Source organism: Eleginops maclovinus, chromosome 11 (genome assembly GCF_036324505.1).
Source record: "Eleginops maclovinus isolate JMC-PN-2008 ecotype Puerto Natales chromosome 11, JC_Emac_rtc_rv5, whole genome shotgun sequence".
Classification (NCBI taxonomy): Eukaryota; Metazoa; Chordata; class Actinopteri; order Perciformes; family Eleginopidae; genus Eleginops; species Eleginops maclovinus.
This window is the reverse complement of record NC_086359.1, coordinates 4,960,605-4,980,382: the sequence shown is the minus strand read 5'-3', so window position 1 is coordinate 4,980,382 and position 19,778 is coordinate 4,960,605. Positions and strand designations below refer to the sequence as shown.

Genomic DNA, 19,778 nt, shown 5'->3' with positions numbered 1-19,778 from the left:
AGCCCAGTTACTCTGTAGTCCACCAGATGTCACAGTCGAGTTACGCAGAGAAACAGATCTGACATGTGCATGACATGAAATCTGATAAAAAGAAATATCTATAGTCTACTTCATATTCCTCTCGGACTTCAGATGCATTATTATAGTGACTTGTGTCATGTTCACTTAATCTAAACATCAATGTTATATTTCTGTAGCCCATTGATCATTCAACATGCAATCAAATTAATTGTGTCATCATTCTTTTTATTTGAGGCTATATTCAAAGTATCTGTTATTAATACAACTCTGTTTAATAGTTGCATTTCTGCAATGTGGTCAAATGTGGGTTCATTTAGTAATGATTTGGTGGACTCCTGCAGGTCATGTTGAGTCAGTTACGCATGAATCCCTGGAAGTGGGAGACCTGATAATTCATCAGTGTGTTGGGACTCGATGATAGGCCTGCTGTTTGCTGAGTCTCAAGTGGCCGTGGAAAAAGTCTCGAGCTGAGAATCCAATGAGCGCCTCCAAAGACTGCCCCCCTCCAAAAGAGAGATTAAGTTTCCATATTTTTTTTACACATGACGAAAATGCATAAAGTCCAGAGAAGGCAGCAGTCGACTCAGCACACACAGGTGGAGAATGGGAATGGGTCATGACCAGGAGGAGTTTGCACTGAGTGGACTTGTCCGACCTGCATTGTTTTAGAGTCCTGCGCTGTGGATTATGCTCTTCATCCTGTTCTGTGGCTGACACCGCTTCCACTGAGCTTGCACATTTAATATTGTTTTGCTTTCTCTGATGGTCATTGCATTCTTTAATGAATGCAAACATCGTCATGTTTATCAGGACAACTTTTCTCCTCTACTTTGTGGTCTCGTTCTCAAAACTTGTTCGGTGCATGGAAAGTGAACTTTGCTTCCCTATTAGATTGGATAACCAAAACCATGACAGGAAAGATTTTGACAATGACGTGGATATCCTGAATGGAAAACATGTGCTAAAAATACGAGCTTTCCGGCAGGAATTAGTGATCGATTTGCACCAGGACTCTAACTTTATTGCCCCTTCCATTTCTAACCAAGACGCTTTCTGGCTCTCCAACAGCGATGTCACCACTGATCTGAGCCGGTGTTTTTATTCCGGAAATGTGAATGACGACCCACAATCTTACGCTGCTTTAAGCCTTTGTAAGGGTTTACAAGGTGCATTTGGCTTCCAGGGCTGGGAATACTTTATCAGCCCGGTCCAAAATGACACCACAAGCGCAGAGGGTGCGCACATCATCCGGCGCAGAGCCAGCAACAACCTGAAGTTCAACACTACCTCCAGGTGCGCAGTGGACAGCAAGATAAGTCTCCAAGTGGCACAATCGCTGGAGAAATACAAGCGACTAAAAGATGACAACAATTCGACCGAAACGTTGCTGAAGAGGATGGGGAGAGCCAAACGGTTTGCCTCCATCCCCAGGTACGTGGAGACGCTAGTGGTGGCGGACGAGTCCATGGCTCAGTTCCACGGAGAGGACCTAAAACACTACCTCTTGACACTTATGTCAGTGGCAGCCAGGCTCTACAGGCACCCCAGTATTCTCAACTCCATCAGCATCGTAGTAGTGAAGATCGTGATTATATCCGAGGAGGACAAAGGACCCAAAGTGTCCGGGAACGCAGCCATGACGCTGCGGAACTTTTGCACTTGGCAAAAAAAGATGAATAAAAACAACGACAAGCATTCAGAGTACTGGGACACAGCCATCCTTTTCACTAGAGAGGTAAAGTGATTTATACTACTGGGTTTAAGGTAACAAACGAAATGATGTGGTATTTTAGTAAGCGTAATTACGCACAGAAATGCTTTAATCTGAGGATATTAATCTTCAAATGTTCTAAAATAATGATGATAATGACTTAGACACTTTTTTTTTGTACGTAAAACATGTGTAAGTTTCGTAAGAGAATCTGTACTTTACATGACATGCTCCCCCCAGCCACTCCTGCTGTGTCAGGTCATTGGTTTGCTCTCAAAACCCTCTCCACCTCTGGTGAACTCAGAGAACGGAATATCCAGTCCACCAATAACATCACAGCTTTGACACTCAGGCTGGGTCACTGAGGAAATTACTAGGGCTGAACAGAGAAATAGCCCTGATTGCACTTCATGGATCCTTAGAGGCCAGTTTTGTAGACTTGGAAACCACCTCCAATTTCTCTCTGCACTCCCAAATATTTGGCAGATGACGCGGGGTCAGAAATGAAGTCAGATCAAAATCATTCAGTCAGTGTGCAACCCGATGATCTATCATGAACTGTCTGCTTTTGGACATGAGCCACTTTGCTTTCATTCAGATGCTGAACACTGGGAATAAAGCTGACAAATCAGCAGATTCATTACTGAAAATTATTGTGTTTGGATATAGTTCAGTTTGCAGTCAGAGGTGATGAAGTTACAATCTCAAAGGACCAGAATTAAAGAGTCAAAAGTAACAAATAAGGTGCTGAATTACCTTTGGCCCATGTCACTAACATCACCGGACACATGATCGTATCAGACCTCAAACAAATGTTTTCACTGTAACTTTGCCAAGCTTTACTGCCATCAGAAATGCGTTAGTGGGAAGTCTCTCATTTCTTTCAGCCTTTCCCACTCTTCCTCCAGCTGTGGGTTTTCCAGCCCTACCCACCTCCTTCCCTGTTCCTCATTAAACAGTCCCCTGAAGGGAGAGATGGAGGGAGCGGGGGAGTGATGTAGGAGGGGGGAGGTCCCTGTGTGTCACATATGCAGGGACCTGCTTGCATACCTGCTCTCCCAAAGTCTTACACAAACTGCAGATAGCCTGCACAGTTGCATGTTTTCAACACATACTTCACACACTTCCTCTCTCTCCTATTCTTCCTGCGTTCACACTCCTTTGTATGCACAGTATGCTATTTCCATTTAGGCCATGACACCTCAAAGATGGGCTGTATTTTCCATAAAGCTACAAAATCCAGGGTGTTACCAGGTTTTGGTAGGCTCCACGTGCAGAGTTGATGTTATAAACCCTGTTGCCAGTTCAGATGACCGCATTCAACTGAGTCACATGGCTGTAATCTCCAGTATAAAGCAGACATACGTCAAGGCATTCAGTCATTGTTTGGGTTAACATTATATTGAAACTGAATAAATCACCTATGCTGTAAAAAATTCTACATTTCTAAAAGAAGCTGCTTGTGCCAGGAGGGGTTAATCCAAAATAAATGTGCCCCATACCTTTGTGCCATTAAAACTATAACGCTATATGTGCGTAAACATAGTGTCACAGTATAAGAGCGCAGATCAGCATTTATAGTGCACACCAAACAATAGATCCACATAATCCATCCCACACAATTTCTGATTAGGTCAGAGGTTTTCAAAGGGGGAGGCTCATAACAACTAGTGGATGATTTATTAAAAGATCATCACATTTATTTGGTTTAAGAGATAGTTCAGAGGTTAGTTGTACTTTTGGAGACTTTAACTGTATTTCTTACTTTCCCTGAAACTAACACATGCCCATGGGACAGTACTTGTTTATGCTCTTCACCTGGCCTTGGTACAATAGAATAAATCTGTAGCATATTTGCCTGCCCTGCTATTTCACTTTCTTTCCACCAAACATTGGTGTTTTAGTTGTGAAAAAATAAAATAAATACGTATATATAGTTTTAAATCCATCCATCTTATTTGATAAAGTCAGATTTTCTTTACAAAACCTTTTTTCACTCAGGCCTGTAGCACACACACGGCCACATTTACCCCTGTAGTGACTTATTAATAGTAGTTTACACTTTAGCTGCTGATCGGGCGTCTGTAGTCGGTTTAATCAGTGATGTTGTTGTTGAGTTTACCACTGAATTCAATCATTTAACGCTTGTCTGCCGCTTACCAGCCCTCAGTGTAATTTGCAGGTTTTATGAAGACCAACTCGGTGTTGTCCAGAGGCAACTGCAACGTCTTTAAACCCTTCAGCCAGCATGATTGTTGTGTAAAAAACTCCACAGTTTTTTGACTCAGTTCATTACGGAAAGTTTATTGTATGCAAACATACAGTCTCCAATGAAAGGCCAAAAAACCTAACTGTAAATCTGACGTATTTATGTCTCCCCTGGGAGGGAGGGGGGTGGTTGTGCTTTAGCTCACAGCTTGTTTGCCTTTATTTGCAAGATAGATAATAGTTTGAGAAAGCAAAGAGAGCACCCAAGTGGATTCGAATGTCGTAAAGCATGGGTGTGATACTGCTGTGTATCAGAACTTTTTCCACTCTTAATAGTCTTTAGTTTTAAAAGTAATGACTAAACTAAAACTCATGCAACTTGGCAGTTATGGATGATGCACAAACATGGTATTTGAATGCACTAAAATAACTACACAAAATAAAAGATAGAGGTTTATTTGCTGAGGCTTGCTAATGTTTGAGTAGTTTTCTTAGACACAAAAATTACAAAGATAAGAGGGGAAATGTGGGAATGAGGTCAAGCAGAGAACAAACTCTCTGACACTGCTATTCCTTCTCCTCTGCTCGTCTTGCAGTTTTTATTTTTCACTCATAAATGGACCAAGCGCTCTCCTTTCGTCTGCACACATGAGCACATCTGTTCTTGATTTGCGCTGGCCAACAATTGCGGTTTTGTGGTTTATTCTAGGAATGATTTGTCATAGCGCTCGAGGTCTTCACTTGGCGATGTGTTTAATGTGTAGATCCAGCGCAGAGGAGGACAGCAGGGGCTGAGTGACATTAACCCAAGGCTGTTATTTTTTATCTCTAATAGCTGACCACTGTTGGTTTTCTGTGTTTCTGGGGTATGTAGCTGTTTAGGAGCCGGGCAGATGGGCGGTTCTCTGTGGCGGTTTGTGCAGAGGTTGTTCTGTGATTAGGAGGTTCAGCTCTAAATGGATACTCACTTGGACTGGGTTTCTTTTTAAATCCTTGTGGCGGGGAAATAGGTCATCTGGAAACTCTGCCCTGTCTTGGAAATGTTATGATTGGGGACAGCTTCTTTAGCTCATAGAAGAAGGTGTGCTCTAAACACTGCTGACCACTAAAAAGAGTGGGTGGTGGAAAGCCTGGCTTAACACTGTTGCATCTTTCCCCCATCTGTAGAAAACAAACTTTACTGTAATGACAAGACAACCTAAAAAGGATAATTCCAGCTACAACTCGGGTTTGTAGTTTTGGCTCTTGCTTTTATTTGTAAATATAGTAACGTTGTACTGACCACGTTAATTGCTGAGGGCTAGAGACAAGGTGACGTCACTTAAAAGTCAGGAAAAGAAACAGAAAGAGTCACATGATCAGACAAACAAACTCCAAGGTTAGAATGGTATATTACGGCATACAAATGATGGTCAAGGCTACAATACTCAAACTTCTGGCTTGTTTTCTACCTCTGACGGCCTCAATGCTAATGCTAAATGTACTCATTTTAATCCAGGACCTGTGTGGATCCTCCACCTGCGACACTCTTGGTATGGCGGATGTTGGCACCATGTGCGACCCCAAGAGGAGCTGCTCTGTGATCGAAGACGACGGCCTACCTTCAGCCTTCACCACGGCTCATGAGCTGGGTAAGCCAATGCTACAATTTATACACAAACAGAAACGTTTCATTTTGTGTTGGAGATAAAAGTATGTTTGTTTTTCCCACCTGACCTCACGTTCCCTCTCTGCAGGACATGTGTTCAACATGCCACATGACAATGTGAAGGCCTGCGAGGACGTGTTTGGGAAACTGCAAGACAACCACATGATGTCCCCCACGCTCATTCAGATCAACCGCACCAGCCCCTGGTCCCCCTGCAGTGCTGCCATCATCACTGAATTCCTGGACAGCGGACACGGTGAGTTACCACGACCCCTGACCCCTGTGTTTGACTGCTGGTAGCCTCATAGTGTTTTTAAAGGGGTGTGAAGCCAGGACAGCACAAACTACTGAGGGTAGCGTCACAAATTTTACACATCAAAGTCTGTTTACACATTTTAGGGAGTACCATAGCATATGTGAAGGAAGGTTGTTCAAAGCCTTTTGTTGTTCCAGATGAAGCTGGGTAAAGTCTGGCAAACTGACTCAAGTGATGGCACTTAAGTCAGCTTTCTAAGGTTGAAGACTTCAAGTTCGAAAATGAATGAACTCTGGTGTTGTGTAGATAGAGCGAAGCGATTTTAGCTACTCATATCTGTTTCAGGCCTGCTCCTCAAGGCTACATTAGCCACTATTAGCATAACACACCAGCAGATGAGTGGCATTGTGGATAATGAACACGCTAGGTTTTTAAAAAGAAAACAAGTGGTCCTGCTGCAACAACTTTGAACAATCATCTAGTTAGGTGTTAATTAAATTAGAAGACAACATACACATGGTATCATTCCTTTAATTAGAGCCTTTCCCTTCATGGTTCTGTTTGCCAGTGGATCAAGATAATCCCTCCCATGCAATTGTTAAAGAGGGGCAGACTTTTCTTTTCACATTTTTACTCAATGTTTGTGGCTTAACAGCCTCTTGATTTGTAATACAACTACAATCATCAGTCTAGCTTCAGATGAGACAAATCCTAAAAAGAAATGCATTCGTTTGGATGCAGATTGTTTGCCAAGCGGGCCAGACCACAGGACTTGGCCTTGAAGCAATGCTAAACGTTTATTTTAAAAACTGCCCCCACATCTGTCCAAAATTAGAGGGCTTTACTGGGGAGAGTCGCCACAGTGGTTTGGAATAAGAGGTGTATCTGCCCAGTGTTTCCCATGCAGGTTTACTCCAAATAGACACACTTTTTGCTCCTTTGTGTCTTTTCGAAAGAGATGGTCTGAGGACAAAAGATCCCAAACTGATTTAGAGTGAACACAGACGAACATTTTTGACTTGACAAGGAGTGATTCCTATCTAACAATGTTGTAACCTGGCTTTTCCCGGCTGTCTGTCATAAATCTAGACTTAAAAAGCGATGAAGAGGGGAAAAAAACAAGTTGGCACATGTTCAAGGCAGTTTTCATGCTGTGCTACGCCCACAATTATTTGTAACCTGTTCATTTCTCCACACACAGACATTGCCAGCTATTGTCTTCAATGATTACTCTCTGGTGAGAGAGTAGGAAGGAAGCAGTGATGTTTTGCCTCTTCAGTGTGGAGTGACTTGTTTATGTACCATTGCTTACAATCAGTTAATCAGTGCATTTATTCTGCCAAATATGAGGTAAAATGGGAGCAAACACATTTGGCCATCAGTTAAAGCTCATTCACTCACTGCCTTATTATCTGTTGTGAATTCACCGCAACATGAATGGTATAATAAACAGTTCATAGCAAGCAACCCATTTTTCTCCCAGTGCAGATGACTTGTTTTGGATGTGTAAATTCCCCATAGGGATGAGAAGCTGTGAGATAGAATACTCCTCCTGGAAACCTTCACATCCCCTGATGTTGATCTTTCATGTTTCCAGGCACCTGCTCGTCAAAGTCTGCCTATTATTAGTTCCTGGAATGGTTTCTGTGAGCCATTTATAGTAAATGGAGGCCATGCCTTTGACCTTTGAACTGCTTGCTTGCCACATGTCATTTTGGTTTAAAGCTCAGACCTACAAGTCTGAGATTTTAGCAGAACGTACAGCCCTGGATTGGATCAAACAGGAGAAGATGAGCTTGTGGGTTTTTAGTTCAAGCATGGGATGGGCATGCATGTGTGTGTTATGCGTCTGTGTGCGGTATGTGGCAAGCACTGCATCAAGCTGAACTTCCACTTCAAAGAGACAAAATCACAAGGGCCATGGTTGCTTACTGCCTCCAACCCACAAATCCCACCCACCCACACAAAGTGGAAATACTGATGCATAACTATAGAATAGATTTTTTTTATAGTCACATTCTGTTGAAATTTCAACACTTAATTGAATCAAAGTTAGGTAAAGCAAAGCAATTAAACCAGAGATGACGGTTGGTATGGCTACATCGTGTCGCTCATTGAGTTTCCATCTTCTAGGTGAATGTTTGCTCGACCAGCCTCAGAAACCGCTGGTCCTCCCCGACCTGCTGCCGGGGTTATCCTACGTCCTGGATCGCCAGTGTGAGCTTGCGTTCGGAGAAAACTCCAAGCTGTGTCCCTTTATGCAACCACCATGTGGCCGTCTGTGGTGCACGGGAAAATCCAATGGCCATTTGGTGTGTATGACCCGGCACTTCCCCTGGGCAGATGGCACCAGCTGTGGGGAAAATAAGGTCTGCGACAGAGGGGTCTGCTCCGACAAACACGTTCATAATGTGAAGGTAAGGCTCACTGGAGTTCTTGATATCAACGTACACCTTAGGCAAAGCAGCCTTAACTGGGATGTGATTAAGGTCGGCCTTTGTTGTACGTTGTGTAAATGCAACTGTATTGTGTCTTTCCAGGTGGACGGCCGCTGGGGTAAGTGGGGTCCGTTTGGCTCCTGCTCACGCACATGTGGAGGGGGTGTCCAACTGTCTAAAAGAGAGTGCAACAGCCCAGTACCATCAAATGGGGGTAAATACTGCCAAGGAGTTCGGGTCAAATACCGCTCCTGCAACCTGAACCGCTGCCCTGATACAGGTATGAGACCAATCAAAACAGACACATTTGTCCAATAACATTTTTCCCACTCAAGCGTTCCCTCCCCTAACCTCCTGCATCCTCCCTCCCTCCCTCCATTCTGTTTAGGCAGGACATTCCGCGAGGAGCAGTGTGCGAACATGGGCCGTGCTTTCATCAGTAACCGTATCGACCCCTCTTCCGTGTGGCTGCCCAAGTACTCTGGAGTGTCCACGGACGACAGGTGTAAACTCATCTGCAGGACTAACGGCAGTGGCTACTTCTATGTCCTGGCACCCAAGGTAAACGACCAAGTGTATTTCACTTTCCCTGAACAAATAGTAAAGAGGCCCTATCATCTTTTTGGGGGTTCCCCTTTCCTGTAGTCTGTTAAATAGGTTTGTGCATGTAAATGGTCTGCAAAGGCTGAAATCTCTAGGTCGTAGACCAATCACAACAGAGCTGCCAGCTAACCAATCAGAACAGCTCTGGTTTCAGACAGAGGGTGAAAAGAGGAGCTGCAGCACAGGCAGTATGAGAAAAATAAAGAGCTTTCTGAACATTAAAGCATGGAGACATGTCCCAGTAGAACAACAAAATATGTCCTCTTTTAAAGTAAAGAATTTCCTTGGTGAATGGACAAAAGTCTGAATAAATGAAGGTTTTGATAAATGAGGAAAAGACAGAGTAATGGGGATATACTGTATATCAGCTAGCTGCCTCTGGTCTCAGTGCAAAGAGTGAAGGCAGGAATGAATGAGAGAAGGAGGACAGTTTATTTCTTTCCGATAGTAGGGTGTAGAGTGAGCTTTAGCAGCAGTGAGGCCGAGTCACTTCACACTTCACTCCATCATACCGGCTAAGGAGGAGTAGATAAGAGTGCACAGGGGACACGTAGCTCTGAATCACCGAACAGCTGGATGTTTTAACCACAGAGTCATGACTTTAAACCAAAACTGGGTTTACAGAAATGTGTGCAGTTTAGTTTCACGAGCGGGAGTCTGGCTCATTTGGCCGGATAAATCTCAGGATGGAAAAAATGTCTGCGTCATGGAGTTCACAACCGCACTCAGAGAACTTGTTATCAGTCACATGTCCGCAGACAGACTAGCAGTGAGGCTGATTTAGCTGACAGCCTCACTTCAGATACTGTCCTCCACAGAACATACGTCATCCCAGTACCCTAGTGTTCATTGTTGATTATTTCTGTCTGTAAGTCGCACATTCATGAGGAATATTTGAAATATTTATTTTGTCTGCTTGCTTATCAATCTGGAAAACAGATGGTATGCTGTATGTGAAGATGTGATGAGGGACTTAAAGCAGCTGTATAAGGGCTGCAGTGAATGTTCTAAAGCAATCAAAAATATTCATACCAATGTATTTTAGATATACGTTATTTACCCCAAATTGGGAAATAGTTTTCACAGCATTAGAAAGTCAGCAGGTACGACACAAAAGTACAAATATAATAACATGAAAGTATAATTAAAGATAAGATAAACAAACTGCAGTACAAAAAGATATATAGAATATTTAAAATTAGGGTTGTCCAAACTATGGCCCGCAGGCCATTTTGAATCGGCCCTCAGCAAATTAAAAAAGGTAAATTTGAAATAAAGCTCACAAATGAAGCTTGTGAAAAAAGCCCAATAACTTATTTACATAAACAGCTTGAAATAGACCCTTCAGCAATCTGAGGATTCACTGGCCCTCAGTGAAAAATGTTTGGACACTCCTGATCTAAATAATACACAATATACAAATACTGAATTAGATCACTTTAATATACAAATATATTACAAAAACTGACAAAATATAGACATATGACACCAAACACATTTTAAGTAAGTGTGCAAAGTTGCATGCAGTTTGTTTTTCATTAGAATTTAAATATAAATCCAAAAGGGATAGCGTGAGAACAATATATTCTTAATAACTTGAGATGAAGATGTAACGCAAAGTCAATTCCCAGGGACTGTAACAGCAATCCTGTTGTTAGAAAAGCTTCAGTGTTGAATGCTCTTAACCTTATAGTCTCTGTTCAATCCAGGTTGTGGACGGGACTCCATGCTCCCCAGATTCCACGGGAGTGTGTGTCCAAGGAAAATGCATCAAGGCAGGCTGCGATGGAATAATTGGCTCCAACAAGAAGTTTGATAAGTGTGGAATCTGCGGTGGTGATAGCAAGGGCTGCAAGAAGGTGTCGGGACTCTTCACGAAGCCTGAGTGAGTGAAATCATCATGGGATATCACTTATGTTGTTGTTAAATCAATGCTTACGTAAATATGAGAGTACAGCACAATGCCTTAATAGGGCCATTGTAGATAAAGGCGAGAAAGTGGGTTATTTTGAGAAAAATCCTTGAGATTATAAATTAATACATTTACAAGGCAAGAAAAAGTGTAGGTCTTCAGCTTCAGGCATGATACACAGCAACATCTGTGGTGTAATGAGGTACATACAGCCTTACAATGTGTACCTGAGTTTTTTTCTAGCAAATTCATGACTTTAATCTCGGGATCTATGGAGGATTAGGCCCCTTTTTCTGCCTACAATGGCCCTAATACGTTCTTGTATGAAAGCAATTTCATCCTCAACACTGTGAGCTCTCATTGACTGTAATATGTTTTGGCATGCAGGCATGGCTACAACTTTGTGGTCATATTACCAGTGGGTGCAGCCAACATAGACATCCGTCAGCGAGGCTACAAGGGAATGAGGAGTGATGACAACTATCTGGCGCTTAAAAACAGCCATAGCAACTACCTGCTCAACGGGAAGTACGTAGTGTCAGCTGGAGAGAGGGACATCATCGTTAAGGGAAGCCTGATGCGCTACAGTGGAACAGCCGGCCTCTCGGAGACCCTGACGGCCGTGAAGCCTTTGGGAGAATCCCTGACTGTGGAGGTGCTGTGTGTTGGCCAGATGACGCCGCCTCGAATCCGCTACTCCTTCTACCTCGCCCGGCAGACCAAGGAGGACAAGACTCTCAAGAAGGACGGACGTGTTAGCTCCCACAACAGCGTCCTGGCTGAGGATAGTGTCAAAGAGAAGGGTGGAGACACCCTGAAGAAGTCTTATAGCAAAGAGGATCCGGCTCTTGGGAAGTGGATATCCTCGGGTTGGGATCAGTGCTCGGTGACCTGCGGCAACGGGATGCAGAGGAGGATGGTGCAGTGTCTGAGACCGGACGGGAAACCAGCGTTGGACTGTGATCCTTCACAAAGACCCACAGCCACTAGGGTTTGTGGAGACCCCTGTCCTGAGTGGCATATTGGCCTGTGGTCACCTTGCTCCAGAACCTGTGGGAAGGGCTTCAAGAGAAGGCCGTTGCACTGCACAACCCAAAACGGGCATCTGCTCCAAAGAGACCACTGCATTGGCTTACGCAAGCCACAGGAGCTGGACTTCTGTAACCTTAGGCCTTGCTAGTGACTTGAAAAATATAAACTACAAATCTTTGTTCTTTTTTAAATTGACTCCACCTGCAATATAACACATGCTGTGTCTGTCGGGTGCAGATTGTTCCACCTGCATCATAGGACACTTGCTTGGAAGAACCAAAAAAGTATTGGAAGGAGAGTGAAAGCAGCAGGATAATTGCTGGAAGATTTTTTTCACTGCCATCACTCTGACTTTAAAAAGACATGATCCAGGTCTAACTCTGATTTTGGCAAGATAACATGATAGAGGGTCAAATGAAACGTCGTTGAATCCTGTATACCAGGGGTGCCCCACCCTTTTTGAATCAAGATCTACTTTTAAAGTTGATAGTGTGTCGAGATCTACCAAGCCATATCGAAAGCCATAGCGTAGCCACAATTAATTGTGCACCTATATAATAACACAATTTTCTGACACAAGATCAAGTGTTAACAATAATAATACATTTATTGAAGTAAATGTACGTCGTGCAAAGAATAAGCACAAGTAGGCCTAGGACTGGCCCGTAACAACACAACAACATACAACCCAATTAATACAATGCCTAATTTAAGTTGGAAAAGTGGTTCTCTACCTTAGTGGGACTTCTGGCACTGAGAGGAGGAAGCTAGTCTCTCATAGTCCGGACAGTAGGAGCTGAGTGCCAGCCGTAAGCAGGCCGCAAGGTGGTCATCAGTCATGGTGGATCTGTATTTTGACTTAATGATGTTCATATGTGAAAAGGCAGACTCACACAAATATGTTGATCCAAAAAGTGCAGTCAAATTCGTTGCAGTTTGTCTGAGGTTGGGGTACTTCTCTTTCTGCATTAGATTCCAGAATTGGACATTTGTGTGAGGTGTAGCTCTTGACTTGAGCTCAATGTCATTATTTAGTGTGAGGATCTCATTCTCAATAGCACCGCTATCCAGGTTGAAGAGTGATGCCACTTTGGACGTTATACAATCCACATCTATATTCTCCCCAAATGGAAAACTGAGAAAACTGACAACAGGCTCAATGGATGCAAAGTCAGTAAAGCGCCTGTCAAATTCTGACAAGATACTTTGCACTTCATCATCATGACGTGCACTCTCAAGCTCCGCACAGTCTTTGCCCTGACGCTTAAGTTCTGTGTCCATGTGTGGAAAGTTCCGCCGATCACACTGTTGCAACCTGCTTGATAGCAGCTGTAACTTGCTTTTAAAGGTGTTCACGGAGCTGATCATGGTGATGATGTGTTTGTTCTTACCCTGCAGCTCTAGATTCAAGTTGTTGAGCTTGTCAGTCAGATCAGTAAGAAAGGCTGAATCCCAGAGCCACTGACTGTCTTCTAGCTGTGCATACTCAGCATGGTTTGAACGTTTCAGAAATTCTTTAATTTCGGGCAAAAATTCAGAAAACCATTCCAGAAATGTACCTCTGCTGAGCCGCCTTACGTCTGTGTGCAGCAGCAGATCTGTGTGTTCTGCACCGGTCTCCTCCAGTTGCACACGAATAATCGCCTCTGCAGACTCCTGGCCCGAACAGAACAGGCAATCTTGTTAGCCACATCCATCACGTCTTTCATATTTAAAATCTTCCCGCACAACCCTTGCTGGTGAATTATACAATGGTAATTCAGGAAATCCGGGAAAGATTCAGACTGTTTGCACAATCCAATGAACCCAGCAGTACGTCCAATCATTGCTGGGGCCCCATCAGTTGTAATGGAGATGAGTTTGAAGAGGGGCAACTTGCTCTTACTACCGAATTCCATACAAACCTGAAAAATGTCTATCTATGCCTCTTGTTTGCCTTTTCAAAGGCAAAATGGTCAGCAGCTCTTCTTTTACACTCATATTGTCAAAAACCATTCTAATGAACACACATAGCTGAGCCACATCCACAGCATCAGTGGATTCATCGACTTGCAGAGAAAAACACTCACATGTGTCAATATCATTCCTCAATTGCTGTTCAACATCCTCCGCCATTCCCTCGCATCGCCGTGTAACAGAAGTTCTTGATAGCTGCACATCCTGAATAGCAGACACAATCTCCTTTCGATTTTTAAAATCGTCAAAAAGAGCATCTGCGGCTTCCATGAACGCTTCTTTCACCATCTCACCATCCTTGAAAGATGTCTTTCCTTTTGCAAGAACACGACAGACAGGATAAGAAGCTATGGTTGCAGCCTTACTCTTGGTATTGGGCCTGGTAAAAATGGACTGTTGTGTTGCTAGCTGACTTTTCAATTCCTTGACTTTTCGGGCGTGCAGTGGTGATTTAGCTGGGAAGTTTGTATCGTAGCTCTTGTGGACCGTCTTGAAATGCCGCTCCAAATTCCCTTTCTTTGGTGAAGCCACATTTTGCATTGCAGATAAGACAGATGGACTTGGCATTCGAATACACGAAAAAATAATCCTCCTCCCACTCTGAATGAAAATGATACGTTTTAGATGTTTTAGCTTCTGCCGCCATGGTAGTATCCACTCGCTCTAGTCAAGCTTCTCGCGCCCTTCCAAGTCGTTAGTTAGAACCTAGCAACCATACCATGCGCGCGCAGATAGAAAGAAGCGCGTGAGATTTTTTCTTTGATTATGCCTGATCTACGTTACTACAGCTGTACAAATCTACACGCTGCTTCACGTCATCAGCAGTTCATTGTGCCTATTTAAGATGTTTTAAGTTGGAAGTTTTAATGTAGGCCTATTTTACACAACAGCAGGAGGATAGCCTACACACAACATTTTCTCGCCATCGACTAGAACTCAGCCCGCGATCGACCGGTAGACCGCGATCGACTGGTTGGGCACCCCTGCTGTATACTGTCAGCAAATACAGAATGCACATTTGCAAGTAATCAATCAAGCTTACCTAACGGGTCTGGAACCCCTTTTATGTCACAATGTTTTAACTGTTCAGGTTTCAAAGTTTTACTTGAGTCTTGCAAATAGATGATTGAACACTTCTGGTTGTCCAAAAAGTGACTCCCTCCCTTTTTCACAAAGGAAATCTACCAGTATTGACGTGCATAACTTTCTAACTTCATAACTCAAATATAATTCCTACGCACTTTCATACCAAGAAGGACTGGAAGTTGGTTATTTAATAGTATGGCGCTCTTCATCTGCCATCTTATAGGCGTTCTCTTCCAGAGGATCTTTATGTGGATGTTCATAAGCAGCCTTGTTTTAACTTGTATGCTGGTGCTGCATTGCTTCTACAATGCAATTATATATTCTTAAAGAGGCCCTAATATGCTCTTTGAGGTTTTCCCTTTCCTGTAGTGTGTTATATAGGTTGTTGTGCATGTAAATGGTCTGCAAAGACTAAAATACCAAAGTTCCATCGAGAGGGAATCCCCCCCCCCCTGCTTGAAACACCTCGGTTGAACTCCTTTGTTTACTTCTGACATATGTTACATATATGTAACATGTATGCTCCTATTGGCTTGCACACCGACACATTGTACATGATAGGCTAAGGCGTGAACATGTCTTAGCGCAGAAAAGCCGACCAGCTAACCAATCACGGCGGACTAGGCTCTGGTTTCAGACAGAGGGTCAAAAGAGATGCTGCAGCACAGGCAGTATGAGAAAAATAAAGAGCCTTCTGAGCCTTAAAGCATCGAGACTTGTCCCAGTAGATGCACAAAATGCAAATATGAACCTGAAAGTGAGCATAATGGGCCCCTTTAACATATTTTGTAAGTGGAGCTGCAACAATGAGACAATCAACAGATCTTGGTGATTCATCAGGCTGCACCCAACATTGCACTGCCCATCTGAAATGAGGGCTTAGCCTGATATCACACGCACACAATAACACACATGCTGTGTTCAATGTGCTTCCTGTGTTTGATCACTTCCTTCATTGCCTTTATCATTCCCACCACAACATTTGTCTTCTCAGTTCATCACGTTCAGCCATGCTAAGTCAGGCCTGTCTGGCAAACTTACCACAGATAATTTATTATCAATGCAACAGAGTGGATGTGTTTCCTGGATCTCCTTGTTTATGGCCCCGCAGCCCGAACCAAGCTGTTCTTTCTAGACACGTGTTGAAATCCTGTAATCTATTATATTCTTGTTTTGTTTCCTAATGGGGCCACATTGTCCAGTGCAACGTCCAACTATGGGATGGATGCTGTGTTAGTTGGATTTTCATTTTCTATCAGCTTTTGCACTTGTACAGCAAAAGAAACCTATGACCTACATGAGCTGTATCGTATACTATGTATATTTTTATTCAGCTCTGTGAAAATACTAATGTAAATACTTCTAAAATCTTTTTTTTGTATTTTTACCGAGACATTTGTAATTGTCTTGGACTTCAGTGTATTTATTCCACAAATAAAGCCATTCATGTACAGTTGTATCTACTGCATCTTACTTCCATGATTTAATAATATCAATATTTCATATCAATATCCAGGCCCGGTCACACATGTTTCTGCAATATCAAATTATTCCAATGCAATTTCCACAATGAGTAGATTTGCTTGTGGGGGTAAAATAAACCAAGTCAAGGAATATTTTTCTATTTCTGTAAGCCCAATCATAACAAGATAAAACGCTATTGAACGTTTAAGGGAATGCTATATGCACTAAAAAGCCTTTCTTCTGTTAAAGAAATGCATAGTTTTTGCCAAAAAAGTAGGTTATAATACTGCCAGAGGGAGAAAAATGATAGAACGCATGCTGAGCAAACTTGTAGCAAAGGGTCAGCATTAAAATTAAACAGAAGAAAGAGAGGAAGCAGATGAAGGGAGGATTATGAAACATGTGGCAGAACACATGCCCACCTTCCCTGCTTCCTCTCTGGGAAATATCCAAATTAATTTCCAGGTCTCACACGTGCAGCGGAGGTAAGTGCGTATAGGTGAGATGGGTGGCCAGCGTGCCTTGCAACAGTTCACCATAGCCCATAAACTCCACTTTGCCGTGCATTTATTTCACAGTCAACATTTCAAGTCATGCAGCTACAGATGTTTTTCCACCGGATGACGTGGATTCTTTCTCCCTGTCTGTGTCCAAGAATGCAGCTGTGTGTGAGAAGGTGGAAATTTTGAATTGTGCGATACTGACATGATGACTTATGCATGTCTGAGGACTATGAAAAAAAAAAAGGTCAAGAGTCTACCATGGGAGTTTATGTGTCAAATATTTGTTTAAACTTTTGAGAAGGAAGTGATATGTCAAAAAAAAAAAAGGCTGAATTGTCTGACCTACATAAGAGCAGATAGAGGGGAAACCTGGAGGAGAGCCAATGGAAATATTTATTTGTTCCCCTAGTTGCCTCTTGCCTGGGTTTATAGTCATATCTTGTTGCAGGTTTGATGGCGTTAATTCAGTCGGACTCCTTATCGATAAGAATATTTGGCTTTACCAGCTTCTCCCAAGTTATGATTTGTGTAGTGTTCTCACTCAGAGTGTAACAACTCCGATTCAACACCAAGTTAAACCGTGTCCAATGAAAACATGAGTCGTAGTGGAGTTGACCTTTCACTCTGAAGTCTTCATGACATTTGGTGAAAACTGTAAATGAGCAACAGATATTACATTTTAAACAACTTCAAATATGAATTACTAACATTGAAACATCATGTTCTGTGTACTTACGGCGTTGCCTGTACAATATTTCTTAGTGGATGGCTTCAGAACACACCTAGCATGTCTGCCTCACTCCCAGTCCACACAAGCAGGGAACATAAACAGGAAGTCGCGAGTACAGAGGCGACCTTATCAGGAAGAGATGTCATGAATAACTCAACTATCAAAATAAAATAATCTTAATAACCTTTTTACTGTTATTAACTACAAGGGATACAAATGAATTATTACACATTACAGATAAATGGTATAAATGCCTTAGAGGCAACACAAACCTTAGATCGGGAGGCCCATGTTAGATTTGAACGTAATGCCAAGGAATTATGATCTCATTCTCCGCATTTTGCAGCTTAGACAAAGGAAATAAGATAAGCAACATCAATTACCAAATGATTGTCACATGACTTACATCCACCAGTTGGATCCTAGCCGTGGCCCTTTCTCAAATTCTTCTTCTTAATTAAAATGTGGGTGTTAAAGTGTAGTTTTGGACGCCATTCATAAGTAATAATAGCATAATGTTCAACAAATGAATAGCTGAGATGTAGTAATATGTATACATTGTGTAAAAGGCATAAGAAAAGGGCTTAACATTTGACCGAAGCAGCCATTAGCTGTACAGATTGTCTTCCTGGCCCTCTTCTCCTATACTTACTGCAATTATGTGTTATCAATTTCACAGACTGTTCAGTTTTATTTCCAAATATGAATGGTTCAGATAATGTGGTGGCTTGTTTAAAACCCATTAGATAATTTGTGTGATTTCTCTGCCTGTTTGGATTTGGTTGTATCTTTGGAAAGTACAGTGTAATCACAACCAGCCAAAACTAACTTTAAGTTTTAATGAATCATTATTATCTTCTTTCTCTGATCAGAACCCTGAATGACCTGCCCATGAGAACTGTTGAAATAGAATTAGAAGATAAACTTTATTTTACGAGTCCTGCTTCACTCACCACTGCATTGAGCCATGGTCTAAACTAGCTTGGTAAACCATCTGTTCATCGTTGCATTTACTGTTGAAAAAAATAAAATAAGCCATACAGTAACTCCACATTCTTTCTACCCCCTTTAATAGTTTCCCTACCAGAGAAGGGCTTACCCTTAATTAGTGAAACCATTAAAAAAAATGGTGAAGACCCAAGGCTTTCTGTAAGTAATTAGGGTCAGAGCATTAGTGACACATTTTCTATGTGGCGTCTTCGGTCTGATCAGCAGCAGATTTGTGTTCTTGCAGCTATTGCTGATTCAGATGGACAACAGACCACAGACCCTTTAAAAGAGATCCCTGCTAAACGAAGTTCTTTGTAAACAGTCCATGTGTTTGTAAGTTGGTACATGGAAAGGCCCAATGTGCAGCCCCATTAGTTTGCATCTCTGAGGAGGTCTGCTGACTGCAGCAAAAACAAGATCCGTCTGCAGACAATAGTGATGACAGATCCACAGCTGATCTCTGGCTCACAGAAAACTATTCTAATGATTCAGCTTAGTGTCGCTGAGTTCAACTGCATACTTTTTTGAAACATATTTATTGTTTATTATGAGGTTTTGGGTTTGTCAAGTCAAAAGCAATTATCGAAACACAACAGCATAGTCATCAGTTGCACTGTATGCGCCAAAAAAGAGAGGTACTGTAGAGGCAAAGTTGAAGGATTATTACAGCTGTACCCTAAATTCAAAGCTACAGTCGGCTAACTTAGCTTAGCACAAAGGCAGGAAACACAAACAGCTATATGGCCCTGTAAAATCAAGCTAATGATTACGGTTTGGGAGTCTCTGACGGAAAGAAAGTATGAGATATAATGGCTTTTGTAGGTTTTACACTTCCTTTGCTATATATAACGTGTCAAAAAGTGAGCTTTAGAGGTTCAAGGTTTGGTTAACTTTGAACAGAGTCAGAGTAGCCATTGCCTCATTTCCAGCATTGACCTAGCTAAGCTGATGCCGGCATTGCAATTGTCTAATAACAACAACATTAAGTGCCAGAAAAGAAAGTTAGAGGCAAGAAAGTTGACAGGGTTCATACAACCCTCATAGAATCGGTACGCTCAATAGAAAGCTACCATCTGCGAACTTAGCTTAGCACAAAGGCATGAAACAGAAACAGCTGTATGGCTCTGTCCCTGTTTGGGAGCTTCAAACAAACAACATATTACATTTTCATTAGTGAGCTTCAGAGGTGCTAGGTTTTGTTACCTTTGGGAAGAGCCAGG

The 19,778-nt window shown here is 42.4% G+C and overlaps 1 protein-coding gene across 1 annotated transcript; it reads left to right on the top strand.

Moving 5' to 3' along the window:
• The first annotated feature begins 508 nt into the window (after positions 1–508).
• Positions 509–16,328, top strand: adamts15a (ADAM metallopeptidase with thrombospondin type 1 motif, 15a). Its single transcript, XM_063895700.1, has 8 exons — positions 509–1,756; positions 5,439–5,571; positions 5,677–5,844; positions 7,978–8,261; positions 8,385–8,562; positions 8,671–8,843; positions 10,595–10,770; positions 11,185–16,328. The coding sequence occupies exons 1-8, from the start codon at positions 803–805 to the stop codon at positions 11,975–11,977; spliced, it is 2,859 nt and encodes a 952-aa protein (XP_063751770.1). The 5' UTR covers positions 509–802; the 3' UTR covers positions 11,978–16,328.
• The last annotated feature ends 3,450 nt before the right edge of the window (positions 16,329–19,778 follow it).